The following is a 23,996-nucleotide window of genomic DNA, read 5'->3' as shown; positions in this document are numbered from 1 at the left end:
TGCCGCCATGAACAATGACAGCATGGGGTCAGCTCAGGCTCTCTCTGCAGCTTTTACTTCAAAATATGCTCTGTAAGGTGACATTGCACCAATGGCCCCCGAGTGAAGCAGCCTGAGCACTGCCATCCAGACCCAAGTGCGAGAGGGCGGGGGAGAAAGGCAGCTAACACATTTGCTGTAAATTTGGCTGCCTGCAAAGCCAATATGATCCATCTCTTGCTGTCATCAGCATTTCAGGTTACGTGAAAAGCACCAATTGCATCCATACAGAACGCCTGGAAGGGCAGGAGGAGAACACTGCTAGTTTATCTGAGGCACAGGCAGACACTGGGACTCTGTTTCTGTGGGGGGTACACCCACTAGGGTACTGAGAGGTGGAAATAAGTACATATAACTAGTGGGGGTGGGGGGGTGAGCATGTGCATGTGCACACATGTAAGTAGGCTTGTGTGTCAGTCCGTGATCATGGTTGTTCAGCTGGATGGGTTTGCATACATCCGTTCAAGTGAGTGGATCTGTGCTTCTGCCTGCACATCTGTCTGTGTGGACTGGGGTGGCCATTTATCTGTCCTTACAAGTTGTTTGTTTGTTTGTTTGGGGGGGAGGTTGTCTGTAGATTAGCTAATGTGTTCATGTTTTGGGCTTGTGTCTCTTCCCAGGAGGCTTTGTGTCCCTCCCCACTCCATCCCATTTGTCCCTTTGGGATCCAGGCTAACCAACCTCCCTGGAAACAAGTAAATGCCAATGAAATTACTTCTACAGCAAGTCAAGTCTTCAGTTCTTTATTTGACCAAAAAAGGTAAAAACTTAGAGAAGAAACATCTGATTTTTTTTGGGGGGGGGGGGGAGGTTCTCTCAAAGCTAATTTAATTTTTTTGATGAAAATTCTTGAGGAGGGGGGTGTGTAGAAAATGATGTTTTCAGCAAATGCTTTCATAGGAGGACAAATCCTTTCCTGGCTGGCCCTACCCAATTCTGCCTTGGCTTCAGCCACTCGGCATGCCCCCTTGCCCGCAATAGGAGCGGGGAGAGGAAATAGGAGAAAAAATTGCCCTCGTCTGCCCTTGCTATCCAGCCCTTCTGTACATCACAAATGAATAGGCTGGATAAAGTTTGCCTTACAAAACAATCCATCAGCAGGAGAATAGCAGCTAAATGCTACTCTGTTCACAAGAATGTGTGGAGGACGAAGAATGATCACTTTTGGGTTGGGTGCATCCAGTCCAGTCCCTGTGACCCAGCAGGGGAGAGGAGGGTTGCTGGAAGGTGGGAGGGGGTGGAGTCGGGCAGTACAACCAGTAACAAGATGTATTATAAAAGGGCCTTGCTGACTCAGGTACGTTTAAGGTGAGAAATAACAGGATTAGAATGTCAAATTGCTGAGTCCTGCAGACCTGACTCTCAAACTGCTTCCAAGTTGCCCAGCTTTCTTCCCTGCAGCTGCTAATTAATCTCCGCTTTGGGGAAAGGAAGGTACTGCATTCAACCAAGCAGGGCGTGCATGTCAGCTAATAATAAGCAAACAGAATAGCTGGGCCCCTGGAGGGAGCAGGGCTCATCAATACTTAGAATGGGGTAGCAGCAAGGAAACTCGGAAGGGTTTTCACACTAAGTCTTTCTGTCCAGTTCAGCATCTTAGGATGCATGTTGTTCCCAACCCATACTCCCTGCCCCAGGCACAGATAAAACAGCTGGGATCAGGGGGCCCACTGCGCCAGGCACTATATGCTCACATAGTGAGGGACTGTCTACTCAGATTGCAAGCTCCTTGAGGCAGGAACAAAGGAAGGATCCCTGTCTCTGTCCCCATCTGAGAGATGGGGAGCTGAGTCATAGAAGAGCAGTGATTTGCAGTGCAGTCTGCAGCAAATCCACAACTGTTATCCTGATCTCCTGCCCTCCCCCTCAACCACTTAACTTCAAGAGCCCTCCCAAGTCTTGCCTCTATTTAGGCAACCATCTCTTTCATGGGAGCAGTGAGCTGGAGAGGAGGGGGCAAGTCCAAATTGTTACGCCAGGCCCAGAGAAATAATTAGTGCTTCCTTTTAAGCTTGGTCTATGGCAGGATAGCATACTGTACAATTGTGCAGTGTAGTGCTGTTCTCTATGAAGTCAATGGCGCAACACCCTCGAGATGTATACTGCAACAGTATATCAGGTGCAGTTCAATTATTAAGACATTAGCTAATTGTCAGGGACATTAACATTGATTTTTGTCAAGCCGTGTACACTTGCTAGATCAGTTTCTGCAGCAGACTAAATATATTTTAAATCCAGGCCAGACATACTTTTTGTTGTTGTTTGTTTGCTTTTTTAAGCATACCCTGACCTGGATCTTGGCTGGTGTGAGCTGCTGCAACTCCACTGACTCCAACTGCACATTTGGCCCAATACAATCAAGTCTCTGCTAAGGCTGCAGACTATAATCCCTTCCCCAGTGAAGGTTCCTGTAGCCCATGGGGGGAAAAATTCATCCTCTGGGGATCAACTCCTACCAGGGAAGGCAACACTTAATACTGTTCAGCCCTGCCCCAGCCAGCACCACTTACTCTGACTGTTGCAGTGAGGGCCCCATTCTACCCCACCTCATGCACACTTCCTAGAAGGCTTCTGACTACATTAGGAAGCTAGCACAGATCAAGCCCATGATATTAGAGGTGCACCAATAGACAGATAAGAATTTTTTTTTTCCAAGGCCAATACTTATGGCTCCTTTAAAAGTCAGACATTTTGGCAGATACCCATCCAATTGCTGATATGTAGCCAGACAACTTGGAGACCAGTGTCTGGCTGGTAAGTCTGTTGTGGGGGGAAGGAAGGGGGGCAGATTGAGGCCGCTGTGGTGAGGGACGGAATGGGGCTGGGACCGGGGCAGGGTGCGGAACAGAGCTGCAAGTGGTTCATCTGGGTGGCCACAGAGGGTGGGGTGGCTCCCACCTGCTTGCACCCCAGGAGGCATGGGGGGGGGGGCATGTGCCCCTGGATCTGCAGGCAGGGTGAGGGCAGGTGGTGGCAGCAGCAATAGGAAGGGGCTCTGGGCAGGGAGCTGCAGCCACCCCAAAATTGGCTGTAGCCCCCCTCCCAGCACCACTGTCATGCCCCGCCCCAAGTGCAGCCCAGCCACCCACCAGGAAGAGCCTAGCACTGCCCCAGTGCCCTTGTCCTGTGCACAGATTCAGGGTACATGTCCCCTGTGCCCTCCTGGGGTGCATTCAGTGGCAGGAGCTGCCAAGCCATGGCTCTGTCCTGTGCCCCGCCCTGCCCCGACTGAGCAGTACCTGCCCCTGTCCCTACCCTTACCCCACTCCCTCCCTCACCACAGGTTCCTTTATCTTTCCCCCACAAGCCCCTTTCCTTCCCCCACAACAGACTTAGCAGCCCATGTTGCTTTCCAAGCTGCCAGGCTGCGCTCCTTGCTATGTACCTACTGCGACTGTGCTCATGCATGGGGCATTTATTGGCCATATCGGGCAAAAAAAAGAAGCCAATTTTTTCCAATGCTGTTAATTTTCCCTATATCAGTGCTGATCCGATGTGGGACCAATGTATCAGTGCACCTCTACATGATATGTGAAACTGGTGTTCAGGATAATCCTACGTTTTCCATAGCACAGAGCAACTCAAAGCCCTTGATATGCCACAAAACCAGGAATGGCTGCACCTGCTCCTGGGAAGAGGTGGGGACAGCAGGAGATGTCCTATGGAGCTGCATTATTCAATAGTTCAAAAGCAGAACAAACCATATCCATGTAAATTTTCTGGTGGGGGAATCTGTAATTGCCTGGGTGGAAAACTAATCAATGACAATTTGGGCTTGAATACCACAGCTCTTCGCAGTCTTTGCAAAGGCTTTTGCACTCTTCCTTGCCAGCTCCAAAAAGAACCTGAGGGGACTTTGAACAATAAACCCAGTCTCATCACTGGGTCCTTCCTCTACCCTCTCTCATCCCCATGTTTCTCCACTCAGAAGTTCAAATAATCTCTTTGGCCGCAGACTTAAGTATTCTTTTGCACTGGTTTCTGATCTCCTTCTCTGAGACGCCTGATAGGCTCTGCCCCAAGCCCCACTAAGATATTGTCGCTCCTTTATTCCCCTTCTTCATCTCTTACCACATTCTCCTCTTTCCCTCCAACAACTTTATGCCTCATTCTATCATGAGACTGAGTTTCCAAGGATTCAGCACACAGAATTAATGACATATTTACAGATTAACTCATCTCCTGTCCAGATGTCTTTTGAGTTTGTCTATATCTGAAGTTATTCAGGGATATTTATTTTGGATTAGCTCTTTCAGAATAGCTCCATGTATAGACATGTTTATTCTGGAATAAAAGCATTTTATTTCTGGTTAGTTCAAGGCACTTGGAAAGACCCATGCAGTAACAGTCCCTGTTCTGATAGGCTTGAAAAGTAAATTAAGGAGTGAGGGCTTATGTCTACAGGGAGGCCCAGGAAAGCTAATCTGATTCAACTAAAGGTGTGATATTAATTGCTTTTTTTTTTTTTTAAACTGCATTAAAGCCCATGTGGATACCCTAACTCAAAATTAGTGATTCTGATTTGATTTCACTTAATTCACTTTGGAATGATAAATAGGATAAAGGCTACTTTATTTCTAATAACTGCCCATGCAGGAGTTTAATGCAACTCTGATTCAGCCAAGCGCCGACACTACTGGAGCTAATGGGCTTAAGTGCATGTTAAAGGGTTTTCCTGAATTGGGCCCTTGATGGATTGCAACTAGAATGCTTAGTACCTTTCAGAATTGAAATGCCTAAATGGTATCCAACCTCAGAAGGTGGCTGTACCTGCTAAAGCTCACAGGAGCAGACTCTATGGGCATGGCTTGTCGCTCAATGCCTCTCCTATCAAATCTCTCCCAAGTCAATGCATCCCAGCTGGAGACTAGCAGCTTCCCAAGCCAACATCTTGGGCTGCATTCCTGACAGGCCTGGGTTCCAGAGGCTCACCCAGTGCATCTTTTCACTAGGAAGTGTAAGGGTACCTTCTCACCCTGTGCCCTCTTCCTTTTGACTCTGCAGGTCTTCATAATGAATCACTCTCAGCACAGTTATTGCTTAGCAGGTATTTTTTATATATATGATCTCCCAAGAAAGTGTTGAGAGCTCATTGATCTGACTAGGTGATGGAAACTCCAAGTTCAGTAATTTATGAGACCAGGCCTTGCACAACTGGGAATTCAATGGCCCAGTAATTGTTTGAGAAGTACACTCGGGGCTGTGCATTTATTCCGGTGTTCATGCATCCACACTGTGCTTGGGGAACCTAGCTTTCGGCCACACATCTTGCAGTGAGGTAATAGAAGATGTAGCATGCATATTGCGCCTTCCACTTTACAAGCTTAAAAGGATGGCTTCAGCTTATATCTGGTAAATCACTACTCCATTACTACTCTTGGTGGAGGAAAAGCTGCTTTAATACAGATTAGGGATTGTGGGGGATTTGGAGGGGAAAGAAAAAGACCTCTCTCTTCAGTTTGTTTCTTTGGTGTATTTGTGTTTAGCCCAGTGCCACAGCAATATTGCCAAATCATTCAAAAAAAAATCACAGGCCATACCCCCATGAAATAATGAGTGTAAAATATCTAGAGATGTCAGGATTATGCATTTTGCCCTACTGAGGGTTCAAGAGAAAGCAAACAAAAACATGTCAGGATTTTCCTAATAATCACAGAAGTTGGCAACATCGTGAACGCTGAATAGACTATTTCCCTGGTCGCTTGTGCAGGTCCCTCATACAGCCAGAGAGGGAGAAATACTGAAGAGGGAGAAAATGTGATTGCAAAGCCACAGTTGGTGGTGTGGGGCTCAAGGGCAGTACCTGAAATTACTTTCAACCAGCTGTATGAAACTGCTTGGCATTCAGATGGCTAGTGTCCCTGTAAACTGGTCTGCAAGGCTGGATTTACAGAGCTGCAGAGTATCCCACTTTGCACCAGCATACATTATGAGAGCAGGCTGATGGCCAGGGCAACAATACTGCTTGATCTCTCACCTTTTGGCCCATGGGTGGACAATTTTAATTCCCAGGGCACTCCAGAGGTATCACGCTAGCAGAGGCTGCCAAGAGAAGGCATGTACTCTGTGACCCCTTCCACCATCCTAGGTGAAGGGTAATTGTATCCAAAAGCTTGTAAAGAAGAATTTTTCTAACTATGTGACTAGGTCTAATAAAAGATACTGGATTTGCCCAAAGAACTTTGTCTTCTGTCCTTAGACCAACATGGCTACAACCTACACCCCTAGACATGTCTCATCACTTTAGGCAATGCTATTTGGGAGGGCTGGGGGGAATCCTTGCTACCACTAGCCCCCTCCGTAATAGGAGCAATTTTCTGCCTCTGCAGCCTTCTCCCTTAGATGCATTTTCCAGCCTTGGAGTCCCCTGCTAGGTTTGGCACAGGTGGAAGCAGGCACACTCCCAACCTTATCCATGCTCATGAGGCATGCTTTGGGGGGGGACACAACACGGCTGCTGCCTTGAAGTAAAGACCTGCAGCCATTCAGGGGTGGGGAAGCAAAGAATACAGAAAGCACGGCTGAAACAGCATGGAGAATCTAGGGTGGATCACATCCCTACTCTCAGAAACCCCCATGCCGTCCTTAAGGAGTACTAGTGGTTAGGTTAGGACCTGAATTTTGAGGCTCAGGGTCTGGCAGTAAACATGTTCTTGGACACTGGCTTAGTCAGGACTAAGAGGGAAGAGTGACACCTGCTGGTTTACCTAAACCTTGTCCTGCAACACCTTGGGCTCTGGATAGGATTTCCCTCGCCCAAGTGCTGACCCAGCCTGACCCCTGTAAGCTTGTGAGAGCTTGCAGGATCACAGCATGAGGCGCTGTGGCTACAGGCAATACGATGCTCCCTGTAATGTGACCAAATACACTTTCAGATGGAGACAGCATATGTTTTATTTAAAAAGAGATGAGAGGGAGAGAGGGGCAGCAGGTTATGTGCGCAGGTACAGCATGCTCTGGAATTTTAAGCTCAGACGCCCCAAGACCAGACACTTCAAGGAGCCAGGTGATTTGTTTGTTAAATTTAAGTAGGTAGCAGGATCTTTTGGGAAATCAACATCGGGCCTGAGATGTTTTCAGAGCAGCTGAAGAAATAGTTATGTCTCCTCTCGGTTGCAATGAGCTGCTTTTTGGCATGAATTCCTTTGAGGGTAACACCAGGGTGAAAGGAGCAGATGTGCTATGCACACTTTAGTACAGGGGTAGAACTGGCAAATATTTATCAGCAAGTTTGTGTTGGCCAATGCATGGCAGTCAGAGCTGGGGAGAGTGGGTTACAGCACTGAGTAGCACTGAACGAACAAATGACTTTGCATTTGGGTTCGGATAGTGAGAGGGGAACTGTGGCACTTTCTATACCCTCCTCTCCCTGTACAGTACTTCATATTGAAGCCAGTATTCTAGTAATTGCCCTGTACAAGCCTGTATATTCTCTACCATACAATCAAGCCCCACCACCAAGCACTTCTCTTAGATCCTGGGATCATCACTATATCCAGGTATCCCCATCCTCACTCATCTCATTAGACTTGTATTTCCCTGCTTCCAGCATTGTCTTGCATATAAGTATCTTTCCTACATCCCAGCGTTTCTCCTTTTATCTTGCTACCAAACTATGCATCGTTTTCCTTCAGCATTGCTACAGATTCATCCTTTCCATGTAGCTAAAGATACCCCTCCCAATGGCACCCCAATGCCTCATAAACACTGATGAGCCAAGCTTCCCAGGGACGGGAGACAGGGAGGTGTGATTAAGTGTCTTGGATGTGCCAGGAAGCTGTGGAGGAGCCTGGGCTTAAGCTTGTCTACCTCTGACCACAGGATCTGGTACCTCAGCATGCAAGTGGCCTTCGCATCCCTACTGTTTCTCTCATCTGTGGGGCAGCCAGTATTTGCCTCCAGCTCCTTCCAGGGCCCAGCAGTGAGGCTGTTCCTGGGGTTTCTAAATGCCTTGCTTTCCTGCCATAGCAAGGAACCACCTCTTGGCTTTCCTCACCCCACTGCTGCCTGCCATCCCAGCCAGGCTGAAACCAGCAGCACAAGCCAGATGCCAGCACCACCCTGTAGAGGAGGACAAGGGCAAATCACCACAAACACCTGAAACCATGAGAGAGGAGAGGGCACCCTCCCCTCCCTAAGGAGGGTCCAGGCATCTGCCTCTACCCCCTCTCCCCACCTTCTGCCCCAGCAAGCCCTGCTGTGTCCTCCCTCCTAGGGCAGAGGGGCTGCAAGGATCTGGGGGAGGCACAGCAGGCACTTGGTGCCACCTGGCAGCACCTTGCCAGCAACAAGCACTAGAGGCAGGAGAGAGGGCTAGGCACAGGTGGGGTCAGAGTGCAGCAGCCGGTCTCATCACACCAGCCCAGGATGAATGCCAAGGGGGAGATGAGATGCCCCTTCCCTGCTGCCCACATAGCGTCCCTGCAGCTGCCAGGCAAGCCCAGAAACTTAAGGGTGTGCCAATAAATGGATACAGATTGCCTGAATCCCTTTTCCCCTTTGTGCCAAAAGCCCTGCCATGCATAGCAAGGGGGACCCCACCGAGGCTGGGTGCAGACAGCCCAGGGCAGTGCCCGTCTCACCCAGCTGGGGACCAGCCCTGCTCCTGTCAGCCAGCTGGGTAGGGCAGCGGTGGCGAAGCTGCAGCAGATGTCCTGCCCGAGGCTGGGTAGCGGGCGAGCGGAGCTCACAAGTTCGTGCACCTGTAGGGCGGGAGTCTCCGAGGAGACTCGCCCTCATGCAGTGGGTCTGGTGAGCAGGTGGCGAGCCCGGCCCCAGCCAGGAGGGCAGAGCCCAGCTGCTAGGCATCACACATGGCACCAGGGCATCTTGCCCCTTCCCGGGCCAGCTCAGGGCTCAGCTTGAAGGGACTCCAGCGCGGGAGCTGCCTCTGCCCCTGGAGGCGGCCGCCCCTCGCCCCTGGGGCTCAGCACTAGGGCACCCAGGCTCGGGCCGTGCCTGCACCCCGCCTGCCCGGCACTCAACCCGGAGGCGCCCCGGCTGCCGCCCCCGCCTGCTGCGGGGACCTGGCAGGACTTACCCCGGCAGCAGGAACGCGGGTCCAGACGTCGCGGCGGGGCGAGGAGGCCGGCGGGACTCCGCTAGGATGCGGGGCAGCCCCCGGCGAGACCCTCAGGCGGCGGCGAGCCCGCGCCGCCCCCCGGCCCGCGGCAGGAGCCCGGCTGGGAGGCCGCTGCGCACCATCCCGGGGCGGCGCTGCCCGGAGTCCCCGCGGCAGGAGCGGGCGCTGCTCAGCGGCTCCCCTGCGCGGCTGCCCTCCGCGCCTGTCCCCGCGGGCCGGGCCGGGCCATCCCGCCGCTGCCGGCTCGGGGCTCAGCACCACCGGCCCCGCCGCCGCCTGCCCTGCGCCGCCCGGGCGCGCCCGCGGGACGCCGGTGCCGGTGGCGGTGGCCGGGCCATGCCCGCCCCGCTCGCTCGCTCGCAGCGCCCCGCGCGCAGTGCCGCCGCCTCGCTCCCCGCTTTCTTTTTTAATGCATGCGGGGCGGGCAGCCAATGGCAGCCGCGGCTGCAGGCCCCACGCCCGCTGATTGGCGCGGGGGCGGGCTCTGGAGCCCGTTCGCTCCGGTCTAGCGGCTCGGGACAGCCGGGCTCAGCCGCGGCGGGTGGCGCGGCGGGGCGCACTTGTAGCGCGCGAGCGGGCGGGGGGTGCTGCCAAGCACCTTGCCCTGCCTTCCTGGGGGCACGGGGTTCTCGTCTCTTCTCTTTCGGGGGGTGAGGACGCTGCTTGCTGCCGCGAAGGGTTTTGCTCCTGAGATATTGAAGCGGATTTAGGTCTGGAAAGGAGCCCGGGCGCGGTGGGGGGGAGCGGCGACACAGCAGCCAGGCGGATCCTTACAGACAGGAGCTGCCGGCCAGGAGGGCAGGCGGCTGGGGTTGGGTGCTAGCTGTAGAGGAAGGATTCCCAGTGCAAGGCAGCAACACTTCTTCCTCGCTCCCGCACCTCCAGCCACGCTCCCCTCAGCTCCCCTGTGCCTTCACGCCCACGCTCCCACACAGCCGCGCACGCAAACCTATGCCCACCCATGCACATGGACACACAAAAACTGCCCTTCCCTCACGCTTGCACCCTCTCCGTCGGTCTGCTTCAGCTTTCTTTTTCCCTCACAGGCACAATTTCTCTCTCTCTCTGACGTGCATGCACGAAAATCTTTCTCTCTCTCTCTCACACACAGTCTCCATCCCCATCTCTCGCACACAATCTGTCCCTCATACACATGTACACACAAAATCTGGCTGTTTCTCTCTCACATGTACCTGCCACAATCCCTCTCTCTGTCTCTCGCTGACACACACATACAGACGTAATCCCTGTGTCTCACACAGGCAAGAAAGATCTCTCGCACACAAAATCGAGGCTGTCTCACATACATAGGCACAAAATGTCTGTCTCGCACACAGTTTTCCATACATATACCTAAATCTATCTCTCTTAGATACACAAGCACAAAATCAGCATATGCATACACAAAATACTTCTCTTACACAGACACACACTCATTCACTCACTCTCTCAGACACATATACACACAAAATCTCTTCCCCCCGTGTGTGTGTGTCTCTCTCTCATGCACCTCCCCCCTTTTTATGTCTCATCTCCTCAAGCAAGAGCTGGGGCTGGGTGGGGGTTAGAGGAGGTAAAACCATCTAGCTCCTGAAATAGTTGGTTTGCTTCTGAGTGCTGCTGAGCACCCCTCAACTGCCACTGAAACCGCTGGGAGCTGCAGGTGCTCAGTGCATCTTAGGATCAGGTCCCTCAATGTCTTTTAAAAGGGGAAAAAAAATGCAAAATGGTGATCAAAACAGGAACCTCTCTTGTTTCTGCAATACAGGTGTTGTGGCTGAGGATCCTGAGAGGGAAAGAAAAAGGGAGGGTGCTGGGAAAGAGTTGGTGAGAGCAGGACTTTGACTGAGGGGGATTTAGTTATTCAGTGAAGCAGCAAAGACAACGGAGATGTTACAGCGGGGAACCTGAGTCCAGTGGGAGGTACTTGAAGGGGATTGGAGCCAAGCAGGCAGCATCTTAGGATAGGTATGGGCTAGTTGTGGGGAGCACTCGACTGTGTCCAGTTCATACAGAGCTGTGGGGAGCTTTCGCACTCCCCTGTCTGCCTCACACCAGTATAGCTGAGGACTCCCGGGACAGCCTGCGGGTGAATCGGGTTAGGCTTCTCCAGCAGAAGAAAGCACAGCTTCAGAGATTATGCTGTGAAGTGGCTGAGAACAGAAAGAATTCAGAGGTTTAGGGAACATCAGGGAATTAGACATCAGGATTAACCAGGGGCTCAGGAGTGCCAGATGTTCAGAATGAAGGGTCAAAATAGGAAAGATGGTTCTTAGTCCTTCCTTTTCTCAGTTCTTCCCTTCCTGTCCTTGAGCCTGCACTGACCTTGGAAGCTACTGACTGCTCTCAGGAAGCCAGTACTCCCACTGCAGGCAAAAGTCCCTGCCCACCACCCTAGTCAACATAGCCTTGAGTTCAGTCCAAGGCTCTTCAAGGGACTCGGTGCCCTGGGTCAGGGTTGTGTAGAAATTGTCAAATCCCCTCTCAGCCTTCTCTTCTCCAGACTAACTAATAACCTTAGTTCTTTCAGGCTTTCCTCATAAGTCTTGCCTCTCAGGCCTCTAATAATTTTTGTTGCTCTGTGCTGGTTTCTTTCCAAATTGTCCACACCCTTCTTGAAATGTGAGGCCCAAAACTGGATGAAGTACTCTAGGTAAGGCCTCACCAGTGCTGAATAGAGTAGAAGAATCAATTCCCTTGATTTGCAAATGAAGCTCATGTTAATACAACCCAGTATACTGTTGGACATGAACACACATTCCCCTGGAGACTGGGTGGGACACAGCAAGCTCCCACAGGTGGTGGTGGCACTGTTGATGGTGGGAGCATAGTGGTGGCAAGTGGTGAGCTCCCGCAGGCAGCCATGGCTCTGTTGGTGGTGGGGGGGGGGGGTGGCGAATGCCAACCGGCGGTCAGCAACCACCCACAGACGCTGCTGGCAGTGGCAGCCAATGGCGACTGGTGACTGCCCCCAGACACTGCAGGTGGTGTCCGCGGTGGGGTAGTGTGCGGGTGGCAAGTGGCAGGTGGTGCATGTGCACCTGCATGCACCCCTATTCATCACCAATCTAGGACTAAATTTAGTCCCTGGGGGGGAGCGAGGGCAGCAGCTCCCCTCTGTGGGCTGGAAGCAGGTGGGGGAGGGGCAGGAGGGAGAGCTTGCCACCCACCAACCCACACTGCTGCCACTCTGCATCCAGCCACAGACCACCCCCCTTCCTCCACTATTCTGCATCTGGCCACTGGGGGTACACCTATTTTAAAAGGTTGAAAACCCCAGTCTACTGGAACCAACTTCCAAGGGAAGTGGTGCTGGCTCCTACCCTGGGGGTCTTTAAGAAGAAGCTTGATGCGTACCTGGCTGGAGTCATTTGAGCCCAGTTTTTCTCCTGCCTAGGCAGGGGGTCAGACTTGAAGATCTACAAGGTCCCTTCCGACCCTACCTCTAGGATTCTATGAACCCTCAGGTCCCTCTGCAATACTGAAGAGTAGCCCACCATTCCTCAATCTCTGTTTGTGCATGAGATTATTCTGTCCCAAGTGCAGGAGTTTGCACTTGTCCTTACTGAATCTCATCTGACTGATTGTGGACTATTCCTCCAATCTGTGCAGGTCATTCTTGATCCTGGCCATGTCCCTCCCCCGAGTGTCTGCACCTCCATCCGACTTGGTGTTGTCCACAAATTAGCTAAGCATGTACTCAATCCCACAGTCCAAATCTTTAATGAAGATATTAAACAATACCAGACCCAGGACAGACCCCAGGCGAACCCCCCTTGATATGTCCTCCCAAGTAGACATTAAGCCATTAGTAGCTACTCTTTGGGCATGTCTACATGTGTGCATTTACTGCTCAGTAATTGAAATTACTGCACAGTACAGGCACATGTCTACAGATGCATGCCCATACTGCGCAGTAAATATAGTGACTTACACTGACTTGAACATAAATTTGATACTTGCATCACACAGGTATCAAATTTACACCCAATTAGTTACTGTGCAGTAATGCATGTGTAGATGCGTTACTGTGCAGTAATCCAGGGGGCCATTCTGCTGGGTCTGCCCAGCCACTAGGGGGCCAGCCTGAGCTCAGCCCCAGGGCTCTTGGCTGGCCGCCTCTCCTGGCTTCAATTTGGGACTAAAGTTAGTTCCAAGTGCTAGCAGTCATGTGGCTGGAGGCTGGAGCTCCCTCTGGTGGCCACAGGGGCACATGGCAGGCTGCTCTAAACTGGGACTAAATTTAGTCCTAGGTCGTCTGCATGTGTAGACGCCAGCCTATTCCCACTTACTGTTCAGTAATTTACTGTGTAGTAAATGTAAGACAGTGTAAATGCACATGTAGACACGCCCCTTGAGTATGCTGATCCTACCAGTTAACTATCCACCCTACAGTACTTTCATTTTGTCTATATTTCCTTCACTTGTTAATGAGAATGTCATAAGAAACTGTGTCAAACGCCTTGCTAAATTCAGGGTATATCACATTCACTGCTCTTTCCCCATCCACAGTCTATCATCTTGTCATAGGAAAAAATCAGGTTGGTCAGGCATGACTTGGTGAATCTGTCCTGGCTATTCTTGATCACCTTGTTCTCCTCTAGGTGTTTCACAGTAGATTCCTTGAGGACCTGCTCCACAATTTTACCAGGTATGGAGTTCAGGCTGACCGGTCTTTAATCCCTAGGATCCTTCTTCTTCCCTTTCTTAAAGATGGTCACTGTATTTAACTTTTTCAAATCATTCAATCACCTGACCTCTACAAGTTCTCAAAGAGGATAGCCTTCAGTCAATTCCCTTGCCAGCTGCATCTCAAATTGTGTCTTGGCCTTCATAATTATTTTTCTATATGCCAATCGAATCTCTTAGAATGCTTCCCTAGTACTATAACAGTGTGTCTACTTTTTTACAGGATTCCTTCTTGAGTTTCAGCTCATTAAAGAGATAGTTGTCTAGCCAGGCTGGCCTCCTGTTGTACTTTCCATTCTTCTGTTACATTGGGATAGTTTGCTCTTGCACCCTTAAGTTACAGCCAGCTCTCCTGGACTTATTTTGTGAAGGACGTGGGTCTTCGTCCTGCATGCTACAACAGCCAAGGGAGCTACAAACCTTGAATGATTTTAGATAGCATATTTATCCCTGATCTCTCATCCTTCACCACCTGACTCTGGATTTCACAGGGTATTCCTATTGTATACAAAACTACAGTGAAAGAAGGTTCTGCCAAATTCCTGCAGTGAGTGTGTCTGTTAGGCCCTGATCCCACAAAGAAGGCTCCTCTGTGACCCAAAACCCCTCCTAGGACAAGTGTCCAGAAAATGCAGGGGCCCATCTTGCTCACAGCAAAACTGCTGCACTGAACAAAGCTTGCAGGGCATTTTTAGAGCAAACGTCACTGAGCCATTGCTCTACCAAATCACACTGGGCAAAGTTGCCCACTGAAACATAATGACAATCACCCTGAGCAACAGCGACTCCAGTTTATATGGAAGAAACTGAGCTATTGCATGCACACACTGACACATACACGAACACACCCCTAGGTAGAAAAACCAGACACTCACAGACAGATGCACACATATGTAAAAAAAGGACAGATTGACATTAACAATTTCCCCAGCTCCTTTGTTGTTGCTTCTTGGGAAAGATATGTTTTAAATAACAATCTTTGAAGTGAGATTTCATATTACTGACTCCAGACAGTTTCCCCCTATAAACACGACACATGATATAGGACAACGTCCTAGGCTGAAGAAGGCCTAGGGATGCTCATTAGTTGAACATCTTTTGTTTACCAGTCCAGGCGCTGTTTGGCTTGGAAGAAAGCAGCCCTACTGCCTTTGTTACAAACCCCTGGCTCAGCTTGGAAGCTCTTGGGGACAAGGGCTCTGCACATTCATCTTGCCAAGGTTTTGGTTCCATTTTGCACAGAGCTGCGTGCCCTTGCAGTGCAGTGCAGATAACAAGTCACAGAATAATATGAGGACCAACCATTCATACCTTTCATTCTCCCAGTCTGTGGGATATAACTAGAAAAATACAAGGGGAATAATAGAGCAAGAAACTTAAAATTGTGTGGATTAATGAATGTCCATCTTGGATGTCCTCCCAGTTTTCAGGGTATGGCTTATGGTTGGAACAGCCTGCCTTGTCCCATCTTCCAGGCTCTCTCCTTCTAACCCTTTGCCTTTTCTTTTAGGGGAACCTTCCTCCACAGATTTCCTTACTGAAAATGTCTTCCTGGAGCTAGGTAAACCGTTGGGTCCCAAAGAGCAGAGCGTCTTGAATCTATTAATAACCGGTTATATGGCCAAGTGATAAGTCCTATCCATTCTTGTTTCCCTATTGGGAAAATGGGGATAATGCTACTCCCCTTCTCTTGGAAAGATTCTGAAATCTATAGATGAGACCTAACCACTGTTACTGCTATGCCAGAAGACCTTCTAACCAAAAGCAGCTACACTAAATTTGTTCTGTGCCACAGCTGGTTACATCTGGAGCACTTCAGGACAGGAACAGTTCCACTGGTGTTGGTATTAATTGGCCATCTTAGCTAGGTTTTGCTGGGAAGGTGCCTGTAATGGCCAAGCCCAGCATGACTTTATTACTTTAGGTGAGTTACACCTTCATGCATGAGTTTTATTTAAGCAATAAGCCTTCCATTTCCAATTGCAGCATTCAGACCAAACTTGCTTGCTCTTGTCAGTATTTCACCATCATTAATTGCTCAGGATATCATGAGGGCAGATCAGCAGCAGTAAATTGTTATAGCTTGTGCTGGTGTAAATTGCTCCAAGATGCTATGACAGTTTACCCCACCTGAAAATCAGTTCCCAGAGATATAATGGGGTCACATGTTGCTGTCATTTACATCCTAGTAAAGCCCACTGATGTCCTCACCTCCAATAAATAATAAACCATGTAAAACTAAAGCAGTCAACAACATAATCAAAACACAAGGGGCTACATTTTCCTCTGAATTGCAGTCTCTCAACTGTGCCAAATACATGGTTTTGTTAACATCGCATGCACATAAGTGATAGCAGCAAAGGCTTTTTTGTTTTAAAAGAATTGTTTTTTTGGTAAAATTATACAGCTGATTTCATTTAAATGATTAATGAGGCTGGGAATGCAGATGCCAAATGTATAGTTTCCAGCAATCAGCATTGGGAGTTACCCAGGGATAAGTGAATGCAGGATTTGCTGTTATATTCTTCCCTGGTTTATTTTAAATGATCTATTTAGTTGTATTTATTATTCATGTCATTATACAAAGTGTATTGCTCTGGTTTTTTTTAATGTTGTTATATATTAAAGAAACACCACCAGTTAGAAAGCCAATCAATTTCAAAACAGAAGTTAAACGTTGTTTCGTGAATCACACCTACCCCTCAATTCCTGGCCAACATTTGTCTTTTTACCGTTACATTTACATGTTTTGTGCACTGTTTTTTGTTTTTTCTCTTGCTGTGTGAAAGAGCCACACAAACAAATGCAAAACTGACTGAGGCCTGATCTGACCAGCACTCATGCACCTGATGGTTTCTACCCTAGAAACTCTAGCTGTAATTCTATTGGTATAATTTAAATGACATCAAACTCCAGGATGTGGATGCAGCTATAGCTGTACCAAAATGCTTTACATTGATAGCTATTCCCTACATAGGACAATGAATATATGTATTGGTATAAGGCACCTTTGTACTGGCACAGATGCATCTATACTATATCTTGTGCCAGTACCACTGTTTGGCTAAAAATTAAACCAGTAGCTGACAGTTGCACCTTTCAAATGTAGCCCAGGCTTCCCTTTGCTTATGTTGACTCCAATGGAATGTGACTGTCTCCTTAAAAGTGGGCATGTTTTAAATGTTTGCAGGATTATGTTGTAATTAAACATAGCGCAGAACAGTATGCGTGCCAATGGAAAAATTGTATAGTTATAAATACCTCAGATGTTGTGATAATTCTGGTTATGTCAAAAGGGGGGGGGAAATCACTTTTTCTTGAAAATGTTTCCTTTTCCCTCTAAATTCAACTTTCTGAAAAATCGAAAATGAACAGCTATAAATGGGGGAAATGCAAAATAAAATAAAATATAAATCCCATAGAAATCCTAATCATTTTAATACTGACATCTCAAAATAATAATAAACCCTCTACCTTCTAGCCTTAGCAGGGTAAGCAATTTCAGGGTCTTGCCATTGACTTCAGTTGGCTCAGGAGCTTTAGGTTGACAGTATCTATTTAGCATGACATTTTTGTCCAGAATTGTTTTACCTAATACTGTATGGTTATAGGTAGCAGCTAGGATTATTATAAATAATAACAGAGATTAGAGAAAAACACTATTTTTACTCTGTTCACTTTGTGTGCTCAGCAGAATGTTGGCCCTAGTATATACTAGGATCTTGCTTCTAAAATTACAGTACCTGCTTTTGCTACTGTGTCCATCTTCCCCTTAATAGCAGTGGGAACACTAGTTTAGACAAGGCATTGACAGATGCCAATCTTTTAAGCAATATGCAGTAGAGATGTGTCCTATGCAGTTCAGGTAGCAGAGAATGCAAAGTGCCAGCAAAAGTTTTGGAGCCTGGTCTACACTAGAGCTTCATCTACGACTGCCACAAGATGAGCTTTCTAATGTAGTCTCTAGTGGTTTTTATACTGCCCGTATGACCATAGGATCTGATTTCAGTCATGTGAGGGTTGTTCTTTTTAAAGGGGTTCATTGCTCTGTGTTTCTGTTGGAGAAGTTAGGCTGAAGATGTATTCCTTGTTCTTGGAGCAGAAGGGGATGAGGTCTGGGGTGATCCTTTAGCCTTGAGGCAGGTAGCTTTGTAGTTTGTGCCCAACCTCTGAGACAGCTTCATCTCCTGCACAAAGAAGCTCTCCCCTTAGAGTAGGGAGTTCCCTTGTCTCTGTGGAACAGAGTTGTCAATCACAGATTTAATTTCAAAGACTTTTAAAATATATTGGCTCCAGGAGACTGAGTATCTGTCTGAGGATACTCAGTCTAGAAGTTCCTTGGACAGAGAAGTTTCTTGAGGGTCAGTGGCTGCACAACGCAGTATGTCTGAGCATAAAGTCCAGAACTAGTAGGAAATACTACAGGAAAAAAACTTCTTTAGACACAACCGTTGCCTATAATCAGTTTTACCATGTCCTGCTCTGTATTCAGCTGCTTCTATCTTGTGTAAACCTTTCATACTAGGGAGAGAAAAATAGAAACATTTGCTTTTTAAGCCACAAATATTTGCAGCAAGACCTAGACACAGGTGAAGTATTTGGATCTAATTTTAATACATTTAAACCCCCCCCCCCAGCAAGTAAATCCTCAAATAGATTTCAAATTCAGAGTAGTATTTTATGTCTTTCAGTATATACAAGTTTGTAAGTGTAGCACCTCCATATGTGTGTGAAAGATAATTAATTTATTCTTCTATGGCTTAGGGGCTTGCGTAGTGAGTTGAGCATAGAATGGTTGTTAGTTCAAGCCTTGGTAATTGAAGGCAGTAAAAATGGTGAGGGGGCTGGGGCGCATGACCTATGAGGCTAGGCTGAGGGAGCTGGCCTTATTTAGTCTGCAAAAGAGAAGACTGAGAAGGGATTTAATGGCAGCCTTTATCTACAAAAAGGGTAGTCCCAAACAGGATGGAGCTAGGCTGTTCTCAGTGATGACAGATGACAGAACAAGGAACAATGGTCTCAAGTTGCAGGAGGGAGGTTTAGATTGTATATTAGGAAAAAAACATTCTCACTAGGAGGATAGTGAAGCACTGGAACAGGTTACCTAGAGAGATGGTGGAATCACCATCCTTGGAGGTTTTTAAGGCCCGGCTCAGCAAAGCCCTGGTGGGAACGATCTAGTTGGGGATGGTTCTGCTTTGATCAGGGTTTGGACTAGATGACCTTCTGAGGTCCCTTCCCACCCTAATTTTCTATGATTCATTTATAGGGGAGAGAAAATACACTATCAGGTCTCACCTCTAAAGAATAGACAGACACTTAGAGGTAATATTTTCAGAAGCTCTGAAATGACATAAAAGCCTAAAACCTACTTTCAAAAGCAACTCGCCACACAAGCTGAAAACTCAAAAACTCAAAAAGCTCAACTCACCATAGAAGCACCTAAGCCACAGAAGAAGCACAAAGGCCCAATTTTTTAAAAGATATGTAGGACTTTCTCTGCTTAGAGTGGCAAGGCCTAAGTGAATTATTCAGCTAAGTCCCATTTTGAAAACTGAGTTAGGAGTGCAAGCCCATTGACTTTCAATTATGTAAAAAATCTGAGCCTAATCCTATTGACGAGGGAAATTAGGCACCTGATTTACCAAGGTGCTTTAGAAAATCTGCTTTTTATGCATTTTTGTAGCTTTGAATATCTAGACCTAAATATCAAAATCACTCCTGAAAATAGGACTTAGGCTCCTTGTATTGGATGTAGATGTTTGAAAAATGTTACCCAAGTCCTGAAATAAAGAATGCTTCTCCTTCAGATGCAATGAAAAGCAGCCTGTTCTCAGTTAAGGCAGGAGGAAAAATCTACTTACATACGTGTCTGCTGAACAATACCAAACACAGTTGCAATGCACATCAAAAATATCCCTTGCATTAGCATTCTTTTAACAGCCGGCTGCTTAAACAGGGTTAGTGTGCCAAGCCCTAGAGGAAATAAGGGCTCACTTCAATTTCCATTGTAGGGAATGGAAACCTCTCTGTTGCCTTGAGTATGAGCTGAATCTGCCCTTATACGCTTCCCAGAGCATTTGGAAAGATGAGTTAGCTTCAGTCATTTGCTTAAGACCCTGTTCTTTCATTGGCACGATTGGGTTTGCCTTATTTCACCTGAATGATCCTTTCACATCATTGAGCCCAAACTCTGCATCACTGCCAGGCAAACTCCACTCATGCCAGAGGGGTTTGCACAGGGTGGGGACAGGGATATCAGCCTGGCATCTGTCACAGGCCCAATCCCTTGTCAGAGGTCAGCTGCCACTCAGCCTCCGTGTGCTGCTGGGTCAAAACTTCACTCTTATCATGCTCACTCTTACCCCCCTACCGCCACTTCTAGGCGAACCCAAGGCATTTCCTCCCCTTATTGTTGCAAACATGTTCAATGGGGCCTCCAGACAAGGCTTTTGCAACTTACACAAGTACTTCTGGGGGACAGGTCCTTATGCAAAGGAGGGAGCTGGGAAGCAGAAAGAGCTGGGTGGGAGAGGAGACTAGGTAAGGGGGGGGGGGGGGAAGAGGTGATTAGTTAACCAGTGCGTGTGGAGCTCCCTGCCAAAACTGTGACTAGTCAGAGAATTTGGACTCACTCCCCAAAATCTGGATTTATCTGAAGAACCTTGTCTTCCAAACCTGCGATCGCAGGGAAGTCGGGCTGGAAGGGACCAGGTGGAAAGGGCCAGGCCATTGAGTCTAGCTCCCTCCTGGGCTTGCAAGTCCCGGAAAGTCAGCGCCCAGCTTTTCATTCTCCCCTGGGGGGTGTTGTGGGGGGGGGGGGCTTGCAAAGTGTAACAGGGGAGGGGGACCCAACCCACCACATTGCAGTTCGGGGGGGGTGCGTGCGGGGGAGAGGAGGCAAGGGAGGAGGAAGGCAGCAGCGCTGGCAGCCGGCTCGGGGGCAGAGCTGCTCCAGCGGAGCCCGCCGCGCCGCGCCGCGCCCGCAGCCTGCGAACAAAGGCAGCCGCCGGCTCCGGGGCGCCGCGCCGCGCCGCGCCGCTCGGCCCCGGCCCCGGCCCCGGCCCCCGCCCCCGTCCTCGTCCTCCGCCCCCTCCTTCCAGGCGGCGAGGGCTCAAGATGGCTTTAGCCCGGCTCTGCGCCCTGCTGTCGTGCTGCTGGGTGCCGGCCGCGGCCGCGGCCCCCGGCGCGGCGGAGGCGGACGCGGACCCCTCCAAGGAGCTGGAGTGCAAGCTCAAGAGCATCACGGTGTCGGCGCTGCCCTTCCTGCGGGAGAACGACCTGAGCATCATGCACAGCCCCTCGGCCTCCGAGCCCAAGCTGCTCTTCTCGGTGCGCAACGACTTCCCCGGGGAGATGGTGGTGGTGGACGACCTGGAGAACACGGAGCTGCCCTACTTCGTGCTGGGTGAGCCCCCCGTGGCCCCAAGTCACGCCCGCCCGCCCCCCTCCCTGCATGCAGCTGCCCCATGCCGCCGCCGCCAGCCGGCCAGCCCCATGCCCAGCTCCTTCCAGCGTGCTGCACCCGCGCCCCCACCCCAGGTAGCCACAGCCCGGTGACTTCCTGCGAGCAGCATCTCTGAACGCGACCCATGGCTTGCATGGCTGGTGCTATGTCTGCAGGCGGCAACATGCCTGTGGCCACCTGCCTGCAAGCCCCTTGGAACAGGTGGGCCGGCGTCCTCTGAATGACACTCGGCTCCACTTCACTCCTGTGCCACAGCCCTGCTGGAATTGTGTGCGGTGCACGCCCCTCCCAGCCGGCTTGTTCCTCCTGGCACAGTATTCCCACGCACCTCCTTTCCCATCTTCTGTGTCTCTGCACCCCCGGTGCTGGGTGGGCGCACGGCTGCATCGCTGTTCTGTGCCCATAGCACATCCAAAGAGCTGAGTGCATGTTATCGCCTGCAAGGAGGAATTATCTGCTCATATGAATCCCAGGGCCTAGCTCTGATCTTGTTTATGCAGGTTTTATGCCGGTGCAACACGGCTGACGTCAAGTGTTTTGCTCCTGATTTATGCTAGGGTGAAGTCTGAGTTAGGCCTTAGCTTCATCATTCTTGCTTCCCCTTGCCATAGGCCCTTGGTTTCCTGAGTGCAAGGCACAATGTATCAGTTCCAGTACACTGCTGCATTTTTATGAGACTTTGCCAGTATCCCCCATTCACATCACCTCCTACATGTAAAGCTCACCCACTGTGTGAAACTGGGGCATCATCTTTATTACAGACACCATGCTCTGGACATCTACATGCACCTCATCTTCTGACCGCAAAACTCACCCATCCATCAGAACTTCAGCATCATCTTTATTACATGCTGCCACTTGCACTTTGCCTCCTGCATGCAAAACATACCCAGGCTGCAAAGCCATGACAGCATCTTCCTTGCATTACTTTCCAGTCGCAAACATGCAGCCTCTCTTCTTTCCTTAGGCCCAGGATGCCTGTCCACACACTGCTTCAGCACTGTTCTTCCTATACCCACTCCTGCATGTCGCCTCCTAAAAGATAGGCACAAGGCTTCTGTAAGACTTTAATAAATCCCTTCCCCAGCCTGACACAACTACCCGTGCACCTGAACGCCCCTCCACTGCATCTAGAATTAATACATCAGTCCATTTTGGCGGTGTTTTTGTTCTTACCCTCTCATCTCTGATGCCTCTAAAACATCCATGCACGCTAGACTTCTTGCCTGTGAAATTTGTTCATCCATCCCAGCTGCTGCAACTGTAGGGGGAATTCATTATCACATGTTGGGAGCGATGGGGTAAATGCACTCTCATAGCTTTTACACTGATTGCAATGATGCTCGGAAGAGTTATTAATGTCTGTGAACTCTAATCTTGGGGTGTTGGTCTGAGGCTTCTGTGGTCTGACACAGTGCAGTAAACCTTTAGGGGTTTTCTAAAGCACCCCTTCTTGCTCGTTAATGTGTAGTTTTCCTTTTTCATGAAAACGCTGGTGTTGAGATGGAAATGATGTGGTAAATGCCTCCTTCACATAATGCTTCTGAATACAGGGTTAGGCAGCTGAGTTTGCTCAATAGCTCCTTCACATAGATGCGTTACGCTGCAGGTGCACGAAGGCATTTGTGTCTGTGATGTGTGTGTCTGGGGCCAAGGGAGGCCGAGTCTCTGTGATGTACATGTTGGGTATACACAGCGTTCATTGTGTTGGCAATGCTGTATGTGCAGTGTCTTGGAGGAAGCCTGGGTTGGGGCAATGCCAGAAGCCAGAGTACCTTCCCCACCCATGGCTCAACACTGAAAAGGTTTTTTTGTAGGGTGATTCCCCACCACACAAGATCTCGAGTGCAGGGCCCAGGCACAGACACTGGAGGGAGGGGACTGTGCGCTGTGCAGCTCTGTCCAATGCTGCTGCCTGCTGCAGAGAGGCCTGATGGGGTTGCCATGGCAACTTGCAGCAGCACCATCCGCCAGTGCTGGCTGGGCCAACAACCACGGACACGCGCGCATGCATTATACCGACACTTGGTGTAACTCCATTGGCTTCAGGGGAGTTGCAGTGTGGGTAGACTGAGTCTGGCACACTGTTAGCAAACCTTCAGGCACCTTCTTCCCCTTCCAACCCCCCTCTAAGCACTTGCTGACAGGTAGGCACACCAGGAGCCATCAGTCTAGTTTGGCTCTGCCCACGTGGACAGAGTATCTTGAAACCGAATTCTGTTTGATGCATATTCCCAGCCTTTGCAGGTGGTGTGAAATCTTTAGAGCTGGGGGCCAGCTGGGGATGTCACCATTCTGCCTTGCTCATGTATTTATTTACTTATTGTAGGGCCTAAGGACTCCAGGCAGCTCACAGGGACCCACACCGCTAGGCACTGTGCAGGCAAGGTCCTTCAAAATCATTTTGCTAGAGAATGCACTGCTGGCTGGTTTGACACTGTGTCTGGGGCATGCACAAATGGGCCCAGCCTGGGGTAGATGTGATGACAACAGAGATAGGTTTGTTTGCGTATATCTGTAGTCACAACGGTCTCACTAGCTACAGGCGGCCTCGTGAGTGAGACCAGATCCTGGTGAATTCTTAAACAGAAGGTTTCAAGGAAGGATTGAAAAGAGAGGCAGGACACAGCCTTGTAAACTGTGATCAACAGGAAGGGTTTGCCTTGATGTGGCGAGAGAGATGAGAGAAAATGTGGGGGTGCTTGTGAGCAGATGAGG

The 23,996-nt window shown here is 49.5% G+C and overlaps 2 protein-coding genes across 9 annotated transcripts in view; one reads left to right on the top strand and one right to left on the bottom strand.

Annotated features, from left to right (window-relative positions):
- BRINP2 (BMP/retinoic acid inducible neural specific 2) overlaps positions 1-9,528 on the bottom strand; it is a 62,774-nt gene extending 53,246 nt beyond the window's left edge. For both annotated transcript variants that reach the window (XM_090048847.1, XM_090048846.1), the window contains exon 1: positions 9,080-9,528. The gene's annotated coding sequence lies outside the window, so the exon portion shown is untranslated. The remainder of the gene's footprint in view (positions 1-9,079) is intronic.
- Positions 9,529-20,840: 11,312 nt separating this feature from the next.
- The window catches only part of ASTN1 (astrotactin 1), a 278,304-nt gene continuing 275,148 nt past the window's right edge, over positions 20,841-23,996 (top strand). For 4 of the 7 annotated variants that reach the window (XR_016442322.1, XR_016442321.1, XR_016442320.1 and 1 more), the window contains exon 1: positions 20,842-21,218. Coding sequence is in view for 3 of the 7 variants with exons in the window: in XM_090047143.1 (XP_089903269.1) it covers positions 20,930-21,218 (289 nt within the window). In the remaining 4 variants the exon portion in view is untranslated. Of the gene's footprint in view, positions 21,219-23,996 lie in introns of all 7 variants that reach the window. The other 3 variants (XM_090047143.1, XM_090047142.1, XM_090047144.1) reach the window with 2 other exon arrangements.

The sequence above is a fragment of the Crocodylus siamensis genome, chromosome 5 (assembly GCF_052110815.1).
Source record: "Crocodylus siamensis isolate JL-2025a chromosome 5, ASM5211081v1, whole genome shotgun sequence".
In the NCBI taxonomy this organism is placed as follows: Eukaryota; Metazoa; Chordata; order Crocodylia; family Crocodylidae; genus Crocodylus; species Crocodylus siamensis.
The sequence above is the reverse complement of the archived record's forward strand: the minus strand, read 5'-3'. Positions and strand labels throughout refer to the sequence as shown.